General features: G+C 51.8%; 1 protein-coding gene across 7 annotated transcripts in view; it reads left to right on the top strand.

The window, feature by feature from the left end:
* Positions 1-14358, top strand: part of ZNF362 (zinc finger protein 362) — a 38968-nt gene extending 24610 nt beyond the window's left edge. For 5 of the 7 annotated variants that reach the window (XM_087446349.1, XM_087446351.1, XM_087446353.1 and 2 more), the window contains 4 exons: positions 574-798; positions 8717-8795; positions 8912-9070; positions 12553-14358. In XM_087446349.1, coding sequence (XP_087302475.1) covers positions 574-798; positions 8717-8795; positions 8912-9070; positions 12553-12669 — 580 coding nt within the window. In that variant the 3' untranslated portion in view covers positions 12670-14358. Of the gene's footprint in view, positions 1-573; positions 799-1889; positions 2150-8716; positions 8796-8911; positions 9071-9161; positions 12510-12552 lie in introns of those variants that run through there. The other 2 variants (XM_087446350.1, XM_087446354.1) reach the window with 2 other exon arrangements.
* Positions 14359-17128: the final 2770 nt, after the last annotated feature.

Below are 17128 nucleotides of genomic sequence, written 5' to 3'. Positions count from 1 at the left end.
CAAAGCCCCAGTACATAGTTGTCTGTCATAGCTGCACATCCTTCTAGTTGCTGTATGTGGGATGCGGCCTCAGCATGGCTGGAGGAGTGGTGCCTCGGTGCGCACCCGGGATCCGAACCCGGGCCGCCGGCAGCGGAGAGCACGCACTTAACCGCTAAGCCACGGGGCCGGCCCCCAGCCTTTCTTGAAAGCTCCCTAGATGATTCTGATGTGCAGCCAGCGTGAAGAACTACTTACTGGGAATGTCAGAGCCCCGTGTCCCAGAACCATGGGGTGTCGCCCTGGGCAAACTTCCACCAGGATCTCGAGGCCACTCTCCGTTCCCTGTGTGGTGTAAACCTGCTCCCCGGGCTGCCGTCAACGTGCCTTCAGGTGGAAGGGCTTTCGCCTCCAGCTTGGAGGGTGTCCACGTTGGGAGCCGGCCCCCTATCCTTCCCAGGGGGCCTGTGCCCCCTGGACCCTCACAGGAAAGCTCTGTCCCAGGTGCAGGGTCTCCCCGACATAGAAGGTCTCCCCTGAGCTGTCCCGGGGGGGGGCATCTTCTGGGGTGTGAACCTGCCTCTTGCCCCACAGGTGTAAGGTATGCCCGCTGACCTTTTTCACCAAGTCCGAGATGCAGATCCACTCCAAGTCGCACACAGAGGCCAAGCCCCACAAGTGCCCGCACTGCTCCAAGTCCTTTGCCAACGCCTCCTACCTGGCCCAGCACCTGCGCATCCACCTGGGCGTCAAGCCCTACCACTGCTCCTACTGTGATAAGTCCTTCCGACAGCTCTCCCACCTCCAGCAGCACACCAGGTGAGTGGCCTACCTGGTGCTGCCCCACCACATCCTGTTGCAGCCCAGCACCTGTGCCTGGTGCACGGACCCGGTGCAGGGAGGGGCAAGGACCTTCTCCAGGTGCCCATTGCCCACGGGGTGAAGACCAGATGTTGGTCTTTGCTTGGCATTCAAGGCCATTTATGATCTGGCCTTTGTGGACCTCACTGGCCTCAGCTCTCGCTACTGCCTCACCCTTCCCACTGTTTCTCATCTGCAGGCCTTTGCACATGCTGTGTCCTTTACCTGAAACACCCTCCCCCTCCTTTACCCTGTTTCTCTGGCCTTCTCCTGTCCATCTCTCAGTCCAGCTTCCTCCAGGAATTCCTCCCTGGCCTCCCAAGCTGGTTCCACAGGCCCGTGTGTGCCCATCACAGCAGTGGTGGGCTGTCCTCTGCTCGCCTGGTTATTTGCTCACTAGCCCCAGTGTACTGGGAGCCCCTGAAGGCCAGTGCTGGGTCTCCTCCATTTCCACATCCCCAGCAAGTGGCACAAAATGAACATTCAGGCATCTGTTTAATATTTGGGGAATAAATAGAACCAGCTTTTACAGGGCATACGGTTCATCCATTTAACAAATTATTTACAGAGCCTCCACTATATGCCAGACACAAGTCTAGGTGCTGGGAATACAGCAGTGAACAAAACAGACAAAATCCGTGTCCTCATGGGGCTTATGGTCTAGTCGAGTGTGTGAAAGGGAGATTCGGAGATATAAATGCTTTAAGGAGAGAAAAGTTTTTGCATCAGAAAGACTGGCTCACCTAATAAAAATACCATAGGTATTTAAAGCAACAAGCCAAAGGTTATCAAGACTGCAGTTCGTCTCTTCACAGGGGAAGAAACCCAGCAGTTTTCTCACATGATGACTGTCATATCTGTGGGCGTGGCTCTGTGTTTGTCGATCTCAGCATTGTAAAGTCAGGGATAAAGTTGTTATTGCTGTGGAGTTTGTAACAGAAAGGGCTCAACTTTTCTCTATTTTGGAGACTAATGCTAGACAGAGGAACCTTGTTTTTTATTTTTTATTGTTGTTGTTACTGATACATTTATCTTCATTGTCTTTGTAGGCTTTATCCCAGGGTGCAAAATGTGTTGTCTGTCTATTTCTCGGACTTTGGGGCATGAGGAGTAGGTTTGACAGTAAGAAGCAAGTGGCCGAGTGGCAGCAGGACAAGTTCCCATGTCTCCTCAGCCTGGATTTGACCACATAAGTTTGTTTCAGCAGTTTTCTGATTTTTGTCATTACTTTGATTTTTTTAAGTTTGGCTGGTTTTGTGCACATAGGTGTATGTAACGAAGTATTGATTAATAAACAAAGTCCTCCTGGTTGTATGGTTGTTAAAATTAGAGCACGTGGTACTAGGGTTTGAGAGTTAACTTCTGTCAGGAGACTTTGTAAAGCCCCTAGGTCATAAGTAATCTGTGTGTGTGTGTGTGTGTGTCTGTCTGTCTGTCTGTCTGTGTGTGCATGTATGTGTCAGAAAGAAGTTTTCGTATATTATCTAAGCTCAGGAACCTAGAACCATCCAATTTACCTCTGTCAGGTTGTGCCTATACAACCTGTAACAGCAGGGGTACCTTCTTTTTGGAGAATCTCCAAATTTGTCAGTTTCTGGGCTGGCAGGAATGATTTTTTCTATAACCATAAAGGCTGGGATTCCAGAAGCTGTGGATTAGATGCAGTCCAGTCTCCTGGAGGCCTAGGGAGGCCGCATTCCCACATGTGAAGTACAGTCCTTGTTTCTTACAATGAGGCTTGTCATGCCTCATTAAATGAAATTTGTCTTTAAATGTGACATTTCTGGCATGGTCATGGTTACAAATTTGATTTACCCAATTATATCCTGTTAGGAAGGAGGACAGATTCTTATTGAACCTATTTGCAGAACTAATGGTCATGAAAAGGAAAAGCTTTCAGTAAAGGCACTTTGAATTTTTTTTAGCAATTGTTCTGAGTAGTTTTGTAGACAAGGCCAATTATGTATGTTGTTTTCAATAGAACTATTATTTTTGAATTTCCTTGATAATTCATTAGTTTATATCTGTGTTCAATTTTTATAGTTTTTCCCCCCCCAGAATTCTGAAGGGTTAGTTGGAATAAGGCACCATTTAAGGAATATTTTACTCCAGTTTATACAAATACAGCCTCCTAAATTGAGGATTAGAGATAGATCACAGGGAAAAAAGGTTTTCTTGCCCTTTAGAAAATAGAACATTAACCACAATTAAATCATCCAGTCCTAGGTCGTGATTCCTGTTCTGCTGATCTTGGGTAGTTAGTCTGCTTTGTAAAGTTCTCTGCCTCTGGACTAAAGACTCTTGGGAGCCAGCCCTGATGGCCTAGTGGTTAAAGTTCGGCGCTCTCGCGGCTTTGGCGGCCCGGGTTCGCTTCTCTTCTTCGATCGAGCTTCTCTTCTTTTGATTTGCCAGCTTTCTTATACTGGAAACTTCCTGTGGCAGCTCTTGCTCTTGTATTCAGCTAATTAAAAATGCAGAGAATACAAAATACGCCCAGGCATTCGGAGCACCCCATTTTTTAATAAAGCGAAGGACCAAATCTTTGGTGTTGCCTAGTGGCCATCTGGAAACTCCAAGAGTACTTAGGTGCAACAGATACCTTGCTCATTTTATTATTCTGAATTTGGGGCCTGGATTTGAGCACAAAGTTTGCAGAGTAGGAAAGAGATGAGCATCAGTCTATTAGAAAATAAACCCAGTAACAAGTAGTGATAATTGTTAAGAATCTTAGGTTTTTCAGAAGCAGACTTTTGTTTAAAAATATCATTTAAGACCACGATAAAAAAAGCAACAAAAAATTAACAGAATGTTCCTTGACCCGGGGATTGCTCTCCATTCCTGAGGGCACAAATTTTTTGTCTTCTGAGTGATTTGAGTTCATGATGGTGAGAAACCAAACAAGCAACATGAGGGTCCTATCAACATTTAGAGACATAGTATTAGTCATTAGGTGGTGGCACATGTAGTTAAACCAATGTGTCCTAACCCAGTGACAAAGAAGTGGGTGTCCCAAATGCCCACAAGTCCCAGAATCCTTTAGACAAAGGAAAGAAGCCAAACGTAAAGAAGCAACCAGATTCCAGGTTCCTTGTTTTCTAACTTTCCCCAGAGACTCCTTCCTGTTTTTTGCTCCTCTAGAGAGAACCAATCAGGGCGTATAATCGAATCCATCTTCCCAATGTGACTGCCAGTAATGAAGGGGATAAAAGAAGGTCATGTCCAAAGCCGAACCAGCCTGGTCAAGTCATAGAAGGGCAGTTAGAAACCTGGTTGTTGAGAAGGGTGAGCCCGGGAGCATTTGGGGGTAGCGTCGTTTAGTGGCGCTGGTGTGTCTGGAGCATCTTGGTGGGACCTCCGTCTATGGAAGGAATACCCGACAAGTCAGAAAAGCGGGTAACTGGCAAAGTGTTGCAGAAGCCCAGGCTTCAGAAGGATTGGCCCAGTAAATAATAAATACCACGTGTGCTGAGGAAATAAACAGGAACTTGGAGTGAGTCTGTTCATGATAGAAAAACAGCGGTTGTCTCATGCAAATGGCATATGTACATGCTCACAGGTCTGCAGATATCACAATGCAAAGTCAGGGAGAACGTTGTTTTGGGAGGGAGGGAGTAAGTTATAGGAAAGGGCTCAAGGTTTTATCTATTTGGGGAACTTGTGCTTGACAGAGTGACTCTGGATTTGTTTGTGTATTCATCCTGCAAAGTGTTTTGTGCTTGGCTTTTCTTTTCCTCGCTGTGTGATGTTGTGTACGTGTGTAATGATGATTGTGGCAGGGGTAGGTGTCATTTTGTTTCCTCAAGTGTGGTGATAGTCGTGGTAATAAAATCTTAACAACTATTCCTTATCAAAGAGCACCTAAGTGCCTGGCCCTGCAGAAGGTGTTTGCATACAAGGGGTCCACAACGTCCTTATACAGTGTGAATTGTGCTTCTAAATAAGAGATAGCAAGTCTGAAAAATGCCACGGAGAGGGAATCATCTCAAGGAAGGTTAACTTTCACTGTTCGTATCTACCATTGTTTCAGTTACAAAGCGCAACATGGCTGAAGTCATTCAATATAATGTGCTGTTTATTACCTGGGAAATAAAAGATAAATGATAACTAATGGATCCTCAATAATTTTACTTAGACATTGAATAAATTCCTTCTCTGTTGTTTTTCATAAATTGTTTATCTTAAATAGAAATGAGTATATTAAAAACTAACCTTGTGAAAATATCTTATGAACACCTTTTATATGTCATTTAATCCTACGGTCCTTATAATCCTTATTATTTATTATCCCTGTTTTAGAGACGAGTAAACTGGGGCTCAGGGAGGCAAAGTCACTTGCCTGAGGTCACCCTGCTAAGAGGAGGCAGAAGTGAGATTCGAGCCCAGAGCACCAAGGAGCAGCCCATGCCTCGGAGGAAGGACTGGCTGGGGATGTCAGGCTGAGAAGCTCACGTGGGGGTGGAGGTGCCAGGCAGGAGGGCAGGGCGAGTCTTCGGGGCCTCCAGGGTGGGGATGGGGCAGGGGGTGGAGGGGCAGTGCTGGGGACACTGAGTTCAGCTTGGCTTCCCTGCGCTGCCTACACCCGCAGTCGGTGAGGTCCCCGTCACTGCAGATGTGGAAGCCAGGGCTGGGTGCTCCCCAGTGGGAGATGCCCTACAAAGAGAGGATTCTGACATCGGCATTGAGGGCTTGGCCCTGACTTGAAATTCAGGGACTGAAGAGCTTTGGGGCCAGGGTCAGTGGGAACAGGCGGCCTTGTCCTTCATTCGTCCAGCACTCACTCCCTGAAGCCCCTTCTGAGCTGGCCCAAGGCTGGGTGGTGCGCACAGGGCAGATCAGTGGTCAGAGGCAGGCTCTGGCCCAAAGGAACTCCCACCACAACCTGGGAGGTTAGTGGATGTGGAAGCTTCCATGAGAGAGGGAAGTACGTGGTGGAGGTGGAGAGGATCATCTGGGTCGGGTGTTGAAGGGTCCACGGCCCTCCCTAGGGAGAGGCCCTCGTGAGGGCTGTGATGAGGTCCGATCCCTGCGCTGCTGCTGTGGTGGAGGCCAGAGGGGAGAGGCTGAGGCTGGAGTTCAGGGAGGAGGCTGGGCAGTGGTGGCACTTGGGGAGGAGGCCAGAGGGGGAATCTCTTGGTCAAGAGGGCTTGGCTGGGTCCCGGAGGAAGGACCTGAAGTCCCTGGAGGACTGTCAGTCAGTCAGTCAACAAACACTTGTGAAATATACCTGAGGAGTGGACATTGTTGATTATGTTGAGCATCTTACTATTGTCAATGACTGACTTCAGAGAGAAATAACTCGCTTCCCTTTATTCAGCCTATGACTCTGTATCGAGCCCTCTCTGCTGAGCCTGTGCCAGGCCCTGGGGTGATGGTGGTGAGCGAGACACAGGTAGCTCTTGCTCTCAGGAGGCAGCCAAGAAGACAGTAACTAGACAGTGACAAGATGCGTACCCACGCACAGGCTTCTGCTGCGGGGGGGTGGGCTCAGGGGGCCAGGGCTAGTCTGGGGGGGGTCAAGAAAGGCTCCTCCGATCAAGGGGCTTATATACTTAGAACAGGAGTGTGGGTTTTCACCAGGTGTTAGCTGAAGGAAAAGTGTGCCTGGAAGAGGGAACGGCCTGGATAAAGGCCTAGAGGTAGGAAGGGACTTAGAACGCTAGCGGAGCGGCGGGGAGGCCAGTGGGGCTGGAGTCTGGGGAGGGGCCGGGGGGGGACTTGAGCAGCAGTGGGAGGCGAGGACCCTGGGGTGGTTACTGTGGGGTTTAAAACAAAATCACTGCATGTCCTGGGGTCCCTCAGTACCCTCTGCCACCTGACCCCTAGTTGAAAGAATTCCCCAGGCCTGGAGGGGAATGAGGGGGCATGAAGTGGAGGGGATTCTGGCATGAGGCAGAGTCGGTCCAGATGACCCGTGACGTCCTTCCGTGGTAGAGACAGGGTGCAGTAGCTGGGATGATGTCCCCAAACATGTGACACCCAGAAACGTGCAGGTAGAACAGGGGTTCTCAGAGCCAGGCCAGCCCAGCTCCACTCAGCCAGTCTCGGTGCAGCCTGTGGTTTGGGCCCTAGGCCTTGCACCTGAGACCGGGCTGTCCCTGCCATTGGGATTCCCTGTCCGGTGGAGGAGACAGACAGAGGAGGGCGGCCTCCCCTGCCGAGCACACACACGGGTGTGTTGGGCAGAACCATCCATCAGACCTGGTTGCCAGAAGAGAAATGGATCTCTGGCCAGGACGCGGGGTGCATAGGAGCAGGCAGGTGAGGCCGGCCCTCATGGCGAAGGGCCTGGAATGACACACTAAGGAATTTGGACTCCATCAGTGTTTAGTGTGGACAACAAATGTCATGGGCTTATTGACGACAGAGAGTGGTCTTTATTCAAGCCTGTCCAGCACGGGGCCTGGCCGGAGGGGCCTTGGTTTGTTTGATAAGTTTGTTGATGGGCCAACCAAACCTAGTCTGTGGGGTGGGGGCTGGGGCATTGGAGGGAAGGAGCCGACGCGGTTTGGCCAGAGCTGGATTCTCCCTCCACCTAAGGCTCATTGCAAATTAGGCAAACAAGGTTCAAACCTGGCCGCCTTCCACTGTCGACCTGCTTGGCGCACAGGATTTGCCAGAACAGTTGGTTAAAGACAAGCCCGGGCTGATAGCGAAAGGCTTGTGTGGAGGGAGCGAGGGCCGCCTGGCCGTGCGTGCCGGGCTCCGAGCCCTGTCTCTGCATCTCGTCTCCGTCCACCTCTGTCCTCACCGCGGCTGTTGGACAAGCACGAGCTGCAGCAGACTTCATCTGAAAATTCAGCATCAGCCTTCAAGTCATTGCTCCCAAGTCACCTTCTCAGTGAGGCCCTGCCCTGGTCATCCTATTTAAAATTGCACTCCCCTTCCCACACTCACGATCCCCCCTCGCCTTGATCTGTTTCTTCTCACGGCACCGATGGCGTTCCACATGTGATTTACTCACTGATTTCATGCTTATTGTCTGTTTCCACGAGCCAGTGGTTCTTGTCTGTTTTGTTCACTGATATATTCCAAGTACCTAGCATCGTGCCTGGCACATGGATACCTGACGTAATAAATGTTGAATGAATGAAGGATACTAATAATTTTGGCCAGAGTTTATTGAAGCTGACTGTGTGTCAACACCTGGCTAATCCCCGTACATGTATCATCTAATAAAATCTTCACGAAGCCCAATGAGGTAGGGACTGTATTTTTATACCCATTTTGCAGACGAGGAAACTGAGGCTCAGTGACTTGCCCAAGATCACCCAGCTAGTAAATGGAGCCAGAATGAGAACCCAGGAATGGGGGGACAGGAGCGGCTCACAGGAAGGACACAGAGGGGCTGAACTTCAGGGCCACCCTGACCTGCATTCTCTCCGCAGCTGGGGTGACCATGTAGCCGCCATGGATATGTGCCTAATGCGGAAAGGGAGCAGGAAATAGAAATTGGGGGCCGCTCAGAGGGAGAAGTCTTCTGAGGGAACGAGGCAGGTGGGCAGGGCAGGCCCTGACAGCTGTGCCTCTGTGCTCTTTTCAGTGGGTGTTCTTCAGGTGGGTATTTTAGACGAGAAGGGCAGAATGCAGTCTAAGCAGCCCCCCACGACTAGCTGGAGGCCTGGGCTAGGTTTCTGAGGGGCCGCTGATGGAGGGTGGGGTTCAGCAGGGAGCTGAGTGGGAGGTGGCCAGAGAAAGGAGGAGAAGCTGTGGCCTTTGAAGTCCCAGCTCTTGCCTGGGGCTCACGCTGGGGAGAGTGTGTGGAGTGGAGCCTGGGGGCCTGGGGGCCAGAGGTGCGGGGCAGGCCCAGGGCTCAGGGGCTGGAGCTGGCCCGTGGGGATCTGTCAGGCACTCCACCTCACTGGGCTGCCCATTGCAGAATCCACACAGGCGACAGACCCTACAAGTGCCCACATCCTGGCTGCGAAAAGGCTTTCACTCAGCTCTCCAACCTCCAGGTGAGTGCCCGCCTGCCTCCTGCCCGCCAGGCGCACAGCTGCCTCCCGCCCTGCCCCAAAGGGGTGGGACCTGGGGAGCCCTGCTGGCTCCTGACCCGCTGCTGTGCCCCCTACAGTCTCACCAGCGCCAGCACAACAAGGACAAGCCCTACAAGTGTCCCAACTGCTACCGGGCCTACTCGGACTCCGCCTCGCTGCAGATCCACCTCTCGGCCCACGCCATCAAGCACGCCAAGGCCTACTGCTGCAGCATGTGTGGGCGTGCCTACACCTCGGTGAGTGCCTGGGGCCCCCGGGAGCCTCCTCTCCCTGGGCCTCAGCCTCCTCCTCCCCCTCAGGTCTGTACTGACTCTCCCTATTTTCTAGACAAGGAAACTGAGGTCCAGAGAGAGGAAGTGACTCCCCAAGATCACTGCGTGGCAGAGCCAGGGCTTCTGCTTGCCAGTTCTGTTTTCGGCTGCCCCAGGCCCTGGAACACTCATGGCAGTAGTGGGAGGCCTGGTACCACCCCTGCACCCCGGAATATCTCCCGCCCAGGGAGGGTGAAGGGCCTTCCCCCACCGGGGAAGCTGCAACCCCCATCATGGCCACAAGGTGGCACAGTGACTTGGCCCAGAGCCACCCTCACCTCTAGGGAAAGGCCGGAACAGTGCCAGAAAGGTCATCGAGTCCAGCCCCATCCCTGGGTGGGGATTTCCCTCAACAAGGGCCTTTGAGCACCTAGAGGAGGGAGTCTGGGTGAGTCACTTGTGTGTGTGCTTCTGGCTAATCAAATATTCTGGTTACAGACCCCCACAAATCCCCAGAGAGAGATCACTGAGCCTCAGTTTCCCCGTCTATGAAATGGAAGAGGTGATAGTTGACTCAGAGGGCTGTTGGCTGGCAGAGTCAGCGCCTAATAAACCTTAGCCGACACAATTATTTATTCACTCCGTGTTTACCGAACACTTGTGCCACGCACTTCAGAATCAGGATGAATCAAACAGACATGTTCTTTGCCCCCAGGGAGGTTAGAGTTTACTGTTGGAGACACACATTAAACAAGTAGCCACACAAATAAATATGTAATGACAAACTGTGGCAATTGCTCCGTGCAGGTTTCTCAGCTGCGGGCCACTCTGATATTGGGCAGGACTCCTTTGTGCTGGGGGGCTCTTCTATGCATTGTAGGGTGTTTAGCAACATCCTTGGCCTCTACCCAAGGGCAACCCCCTCCCCAAGTTGTGACAACCAAAAACACCTCCAAACTTTGCCAAATTGCCCCCTCGGAGGCGAAACGGCCTCTGATTGAGAACCACTGCTATAAAGGAAAAATAGGTTTTGAAAGATGGCAGTGGGGAGGACAAAATGGAGTTGGGAAAGGGAGATAGGTCCAGGTCGGCCGTCTGAGGAAGTAACCTTTCGATGAAGCTTGAAGGATAATTAGCCATGTGAGGAGGAGGAGGAGGAGGAGGGAGAGAACCTTCCATGCTGGGGACAGCGAATGCAAATACCTGAGGTGGAACAAACATGGGGTGTTCCAGGAACTGAAGGAAAACTAGGTCACACGGGGCTGTGGGGCCCTGTTAGGGTGTTTGGGTATTTTTCCAGGTGGAATGGGAAGCCACTGGGAGGGGCCTGTTCGGAGGGTGGTTTTGAAAGGTCACTGGCTGGAGGGGGACTGCAGGTGGGGGTCAGCAGCATATGTCCAGTGCCAGCCAGGGCTACACTTGCTGAGTGCTGAATATGTGACTTTTATCCATCCCTGGTGTTCAAAGGGCAGAGAGTTTAGAGACTGAGAGGACAGAATCTGCAGGGTGAGGGCCCCAAATGAGTATGTGGGGAGCCCCGGGGACCTGGGAGGCCCACTCAGGTGGCTGACCTACAGTCCGTCCTGGCCTCGAGTTCTCTGAGAGGAGCGGCCGCCAGCATTCATGGCTGTGGTTCTTAGAGGCAGTCTGTCTGGACTCTGGGGAAGGGGGTGTCAGATCTCACCTGGCCCGAGGCCCCACCTGAACGGGCCCTGACTAGACTCTACAGAACAAGAATAATTGCCACTTTTTTTTTTTTTAACATTTTAATGGATTGATTTTTAAACTACTTCAATACATAAAAAGAAACATTTTAGACTAGTGAACCCTCACGTTCCCATCAGCTTCCAGAACCATCAACCAGGCCTGCCTCATCTATATCCCTATTTTTGAAGTAAAACCGACATTATATTGTTTCATCTGAAAATTTTCACTTCGTGTCTTGAAACATAAGGACTCCTTTTTTTGAACATATCCCCAATACCTTTAAATACCTTAGAGTAATTCACCCTTAAGTCCTTAATAGCATCAAATGCCCAGTCAGCATTCACATTTTCCTGTCTTATAAATGCCATAACTTTATTTACTTACAATTTTACTTTTTAATCAAGATCCAAATAAAATTCCTACATTGCACTGTGTCGATATATCTTTTAATCTACAGGTCCCCCCCACCACCACCTTATTTTTCTTGGCAATTTCCTTGTTGAAGAATAGTTTCCTGTGGGGCCGGCCCAGTGATGTAGTGGTTAAGTTCGTGCGTTCCACTTCAGCGGCCCAGGGTTCACCAGTTCGCATCCTGGGCACAGACCTAGTCACCATTCATTAAGCCATGCTGAGGCCGTGTCCCACATACAGCAACTAGAAGGATGTGCAACTATGACATACAACTATCTACTGGGGCTTTGGGGAGAAAAAAGGGAAAAAGGAGGAAGACTGGCAACAGATGTTAGCTCAGGGCCAATCCTCAAAAAAAAAAATACTTTCCTAGTTTTGGATTTTGTGGATTGCTTCCCTGGTTTGCTGGTTGGTAGCATGCTGCCACCACATTTGAGGGCTTCCTCTGCCAGATTCTGAGCAAATTGAGATATGCCAAGGAGTGGCAGGTCAGAACCAGAGCACCACCCTGCAGCTTAGTGAGGGGGCCTGTGGGCCTGTAGGTGAGCCTTGGGTCACCTCCCCCACCCAGTCATGGGTGCCTCAGGTCAGACTTAGGAGAGCCTGTGGGGGCACTCAAGGGGCGAGCTGAGTGTGCCCAGTCTATGCTTCCCAAAGTCACCAGTCAGATCAGGCCGGCTTCTCCCCAAGGGAGGATCAAGTATGGGGGTGCAGAGGCTGGGGGCTCCCACCACCACCTGGAATGAGCTGTAGAGACTGGGGAAGGAGTGGTACCCTCAACCCTTACTGCATGCTAAGAGCTTTATCCCCATCACCATAGCAACCCTTTGAGGTTGTTCTTCCCCATACCTGCTTGCAGAGGAGGAAACTAAGGCTTGGAGGGGTGAGATGACTTGTCCTAGGTTCCACCACTAAGAAATGGCAGAACTAGGCTTAAACCAACACCTACTGCTTCGCCCTCACTGGGAGCACCAGCCAGATCGCAGCAGGCAGGCTGAGGTTCAGCCAGCATACTCTACTAGAACTGGTTGGTAAATGGCAGCTGGCCTGGCCCTAGGGAGTTCCAGGTGGGCACTGCTGAGGGGTGAGCCTGGTGCCTGCCAGCTCTCCAGCCAGCATGCCATGGGCTCAGACTCTGGTAAATGAGCCAGTCCCCACCCCTGCTGGCGATGGAGCATCCCTAGAACCAATGCCAGATGCCCATCGGACCCCCCAAAGCGGTGGCTGCTCGCCTCTAGCTGGCTCACCTACCAGGGAGCCCTCCAGTGGCCACTTGTGGGAACTGCAGCCTCCCCTGCATCCTCTGCCGGGGGTTGGCTTTATGTTCCGAATCTCACCCTTGCCCACAGGAGACCTACCTGATGAAGCACATGTCCAAACACACGGTGGTGGAGCACCTGGTGAGCCATCACTCGCCCCAGAGGACGGAGTCCCCTGGCATCCCGGTGCGAATTTCCCTCATCTGAGCCGATCCAAGGCGCCGCCCCGCCCTGCCCACTGGCAGACACAGCCCCAGGCAGCCCCAGGCAGCACCAGGCCCCGAGTCCCTCTAGGGGCCCTCCAGGAACAGCTGAGCTCTCTCATGACCTTCCTGACCTTCCAGAAAGCCTGGGCCGCAGAAGCCCTGCCCGGTCCAGCTCTGGGGGCGGCCAGGCCAACTGCAAGATTCTGGACTGTTTTGGTGGCATCCAAAGACGATCTCAGAGCACTTTGAACCTCTCGGATGGGTTTTCTTTTGTTCCCCACCCTTCACGTGCTTCACTGTTTCTTTTTTTTTTTTTTAACGTTTGTTTTGGAAATAACAAAAAAGATATTTATTGGCCAAGAAGTTGGTGCTGCTAAGACCGAGAAATTAAAAGAATCGGACAGATGGACACAGAGAACCAGAGGGCAGCGTGGGACCTTCTCTTGCCGTGGCCTCAGGTCCTGAAGGAAGGCTCAGGTCTGGGTTTCTGGACTGCAGAGTGGGCCCCCAGGTGGGAGGGGGCAGGAGGCAGCTGGAGTGAGCCTCTCACCTCTGGGTGCCCAGCTCGGATCCCTTGAGCTGTGCCCTGGGCATCACTGAGCAGAGGGAAGCAGCAGCTACCAGGCTGCCCAGGCTTCAGGAGGCGAGACAAGAGAGGGGCCAGGAGATCCGCAGGACCAAAGGGTGCAGTGTTGGGCTGGGCTGGGCACAGGCCCAGGGAAATGGGGTAGGGGTGGGCTGGGTAAGACCTGGCCCCACTGCTGCCCTGAAGACCATCCCAGTCTACCTCGGTGCTGGCCAGGAAACCTATTGGCTACCTCTCCCGCCATCCCAGACTGTGGGCAGGGGGCTGGGGAGGGAGTGGACCTGGGGCTAGGACTCCCCTCCAGAATTTCCTCCAGATGGGGCAGTGCCCAGGGAGTGGTTATTTGTCTTCCCTGCCATGGAGGGGGATCCCCAGCCCAGGCCCTAGGCCCCTCTGCAGGGAAGGGATCCTTGGGGAGGAGGGTCCAGGAGCAGACTCTGCCCTCAGCCCCACAGACACACCCCAATCTGAAAGCCATGCGTGTCCGTGTATATAGGAACTATGTACAGAGCCCGGAGAAGACCCCCTACATCCCCCGGGAAAAAAAAAAAACTAGACAGAAACTCATCTATATATTCTGTATCTGGAGTTCCGTTTTGAATATTAACTGTGTTATTTTTATACACTTTTTAAGCCTTAACTCGCCATTGATTTACCAGTTTAACGTTTCCTGGGGTTTCTTTTCCCACTGGGTTCTCTGCCCCACCCCCACCCCTTTGTTTGACTTGCGTCTGATACTCAGTATTGTAGCTTTTCGTCCGCATGTTACTACCCTGTAAATATGCTGTTATACATACTGTTAACACCCCTTTGCTTTTTTCTATGGGACCTCCAGGCCACCGTATTTAGAACTAGTTACCTTATTAAAAAAGAGAAAACAGTCTGTTGGCTTCTCAGTCTACATCTTGGTGGCAGGGAGGTGAGGGCAGGTGCCCCTCAACACTTCAGGAAAGAAGGTTGCATTATATTTAAGAAAAGGGGTGGGGAGCAAAATAAAAATCAAACGTGGGGGACAACACTAAAGGGGGCAAGAAACAAAGGAATTCCAAACCCTCTGCTCTTTGTATTTCTCTGTTGTGAAGAATAAACTGTACCTGCACCCGGGTGGTGGTGGTGTGTGGTGTGCTCTGTGCGAGGGCGGGGCTGGGGGGCACCTTTCCACTGCTCCTCTCCCCTCCCCCGCCCCCCAGGCTTGGGGAAGAAGGGACATGGTCCCCTACTTTGGCCCGGCTTTGCTCCCCGCTGCTGAGCTGACAGCTTGGTGTTGATTACTTCCAAACCCCTACGAAGGGGCAGCAAACCAGGGGAGGTTTTTTGCTGAGGATCATGCTGCAGTTAAGTGGCGAGGACAAATTTAACCCAGGTTTGTCTAGTCCTGAATGAAGCCTTTTTAGATGTACAGGGTCCACCAATGATATTCACTGCCCCTGCTCCCAAAGGGACAGCCACATCCAGTTCCTCCTCCCCTTCTTGGGGTCCATCCTGAGTGCTCTGATTTGTGGAAGTTATTCCAGTAATTGACGGGACCAAAAAGTCCCCTTCACGTACATTTTCCCCATGGGAGTCAATGTTTTCATTGCCTAGGAGGGAAATGGGGGAATTAATTCCCCCAGAGTTTATCTAGGCTGGCCCTATGGGAGGTGTCCTGGGAGAGGCAGAAGTGACTCAGCCATGAGTCACCATGGAGCTCACCATCTGGAACTCACTCCTCCGAGCCCTCACGGTCCTAATGTGTTGGGACTTGGCTGCAAGTGATATAGAAAGCCCAATCCAAATGAGGATTCTCGGCTTGCCTAACAGGACAGTGCAGGGTGGGTCAGGCCAGCTCCAGGGCTCAGTGATGTATCTCTAGCTCTCCACTTGGCTTTGTTCTCAGAGTCACCTCCATCCTCAGGCTCCTGTGGGATCAGCAGCTCCAGCCTCACAGCCCCCAGGTTTTCAGCAGTCAAGCCTCTTGATCTCTCTCCCAGAAGCCCCAGCAAAAGTCTAACTGGGTCTTCCTGGTTTAGACTGGGTAGACAAAAATGTCTACTTGATTGCTTAGGCCTAGAGCCCGTGCTCTAAGCCTGGAGTAGAGGGTGGAACCCCATCTGAAGTACATCTCCCCAAGAGGAAACCAGCATGTGTTACCATCAGAAGGGGGAATGGATGTGGGGGCCAAGAACATGTTTTGAGTAATCTAGGCTTCATCTCTTTCTCTGAAATTGACCTTCCATGGCCTGCTGTGCCATGAAGGGATGGGTTCTGGCAGCCATGTTTGTGTCACGTGACCCTATCCCAGCCACAGCTCACTGGCCAGGGGTGCATGCCTGACTCAGTGACTCCATCCTTAGACCAGTGGTACCAGTGGTGCCAGTGGTGTGTAATGGCTGTCCTGGCTCATGAGAGTGGATTGTGCCTACTTCTTCCCAACTCCACATTCAGTGAGTGTTGTGGTTTGAAATCAGCCACGGTGGGATTTACATCATGGAAACTGGCAAATGCTACAGATGGGGGCTTTCTTTTTCCTCAAAGAGCCAGTTGCTATACATTTACCAGCACACCACTGGCTGGCTCCAGATTCTCCATTCCATGAATTAGGGACAAGTTAGGAGACGGTGGGTACCTGAACTGGAAAACCTTGTGGACTGGGGCTGGGGTGGCTGTGTTGGGCCAGGAACAAGCAGAAGGACAAAGGAGGCAGAGAGAAGCAGAGATGAACAGAGGAGACCAAGAGCCAGTGGCAACCTCGGTCCCTGACTTTGTCTCCATCTCCTGGCCAGGTTTAATTTCCTGCTTGTTCTCACATCAATGAATTTAAGTTGCTAGTGGTGTGACAGTGGCTAAGTTACTTAACCTCTCTGTGCCTGATTTTCTCATATGTAAAATGAGGGAAATAACAGTAACCAATTTATAGGGTGGATGTGAGGATTAAATGAATCAATATATGTCTAATGCTTAGAACTGTGCCCGGCACATAGTAAGTACCCAATAAATGTAGTTGTTGTGATTGTTATTATTTGATGTAGCCCTGGTGGATCTATGTCCCTTATGATCAATGAACCCTGACTAGACAGCTGAAGATGTTTGGGAATTTCGGGGTCGGGGGGCGTGCTGGGACAGGTGAAGGTTTTGCATGCAGCAGTGACATTCAGGGGATGGGAGTCTGATTTTCACCTGCTCACCTGGATGCCCTCAGGAGCGTCCACTGTCCCTGAGAGCCCCAGCATAGGTGCGAGGCCAAGGTTGATGGCCAGGAGGGAAGCAGCTGCAGAAGGTGCTTTATCCCCCTTGTTATTCCTGCTTCAGCCCTAAGCCCCACCGCAGGCCCCACCCCTACTTGGGCCTCTGGGTAAGACAAAGGAAGGAGCCTCCCAAGAGGCCATCCACTCTGCTGCACCCAGCAGATTCCTTGACCCCTCCCCCACTCAGGAAGGTCTCCATCTATAGCACCTGGAAACCCCTGACTGTGCCATCACTTCCTCTTTCAAACAAGAAATGGCTGTTCTTTGACAAATCCTTTGTACTCCGTGAACTTGCTGGAGGTGGGGCAGGCAAGGAGAGGGCGAAGGCAAGTCACATTTTCTGGAGCACCACAACAACCCCTGCAAGGAGGTGACTGACACCCACACTGTACATACAAGAAAACAGACTCACCCAACATGAGGAAGTTGTCTATAGTCAGGCACAGCGTTAGAAGAGAAGCAGGTTCCCATCCAGATCTTACTGGCTCACTCTCAGGTCTCTAGTGGCGCAGGGGTCGTGAGGGTCAGCGTGCGTGGCCCTGGGTGAATGTTGCAGGGTAAGGTGGAAGACGTTTTCCCACCAGAGGAAGGGACGTGCCAGCTCATAGTCACCAAGAGATAACCTGTTCCTAGGTGCACACGGCCTGTTC

Source organism: Ceratotherium simum, chromosome 22 (assembly GCF_057802395.1).
Source record: "Ceratotherium simum simum isolate JZ-2026a chromosome 22, ASM5780239v1, whole genome shotgun sequence".
Lineage (NCBI taxonomy): Eukaryota > Metazoa > Chordata > Mammalia > Perissodactyla > Rhinocerotidae > Ceratotherium > Ceratotherium simum.
The sequence above is the reverse complement of the archived record's forward strand: the minus strand, read 5'-3'. Positions and strand labels throughout refer to the sequence as shown.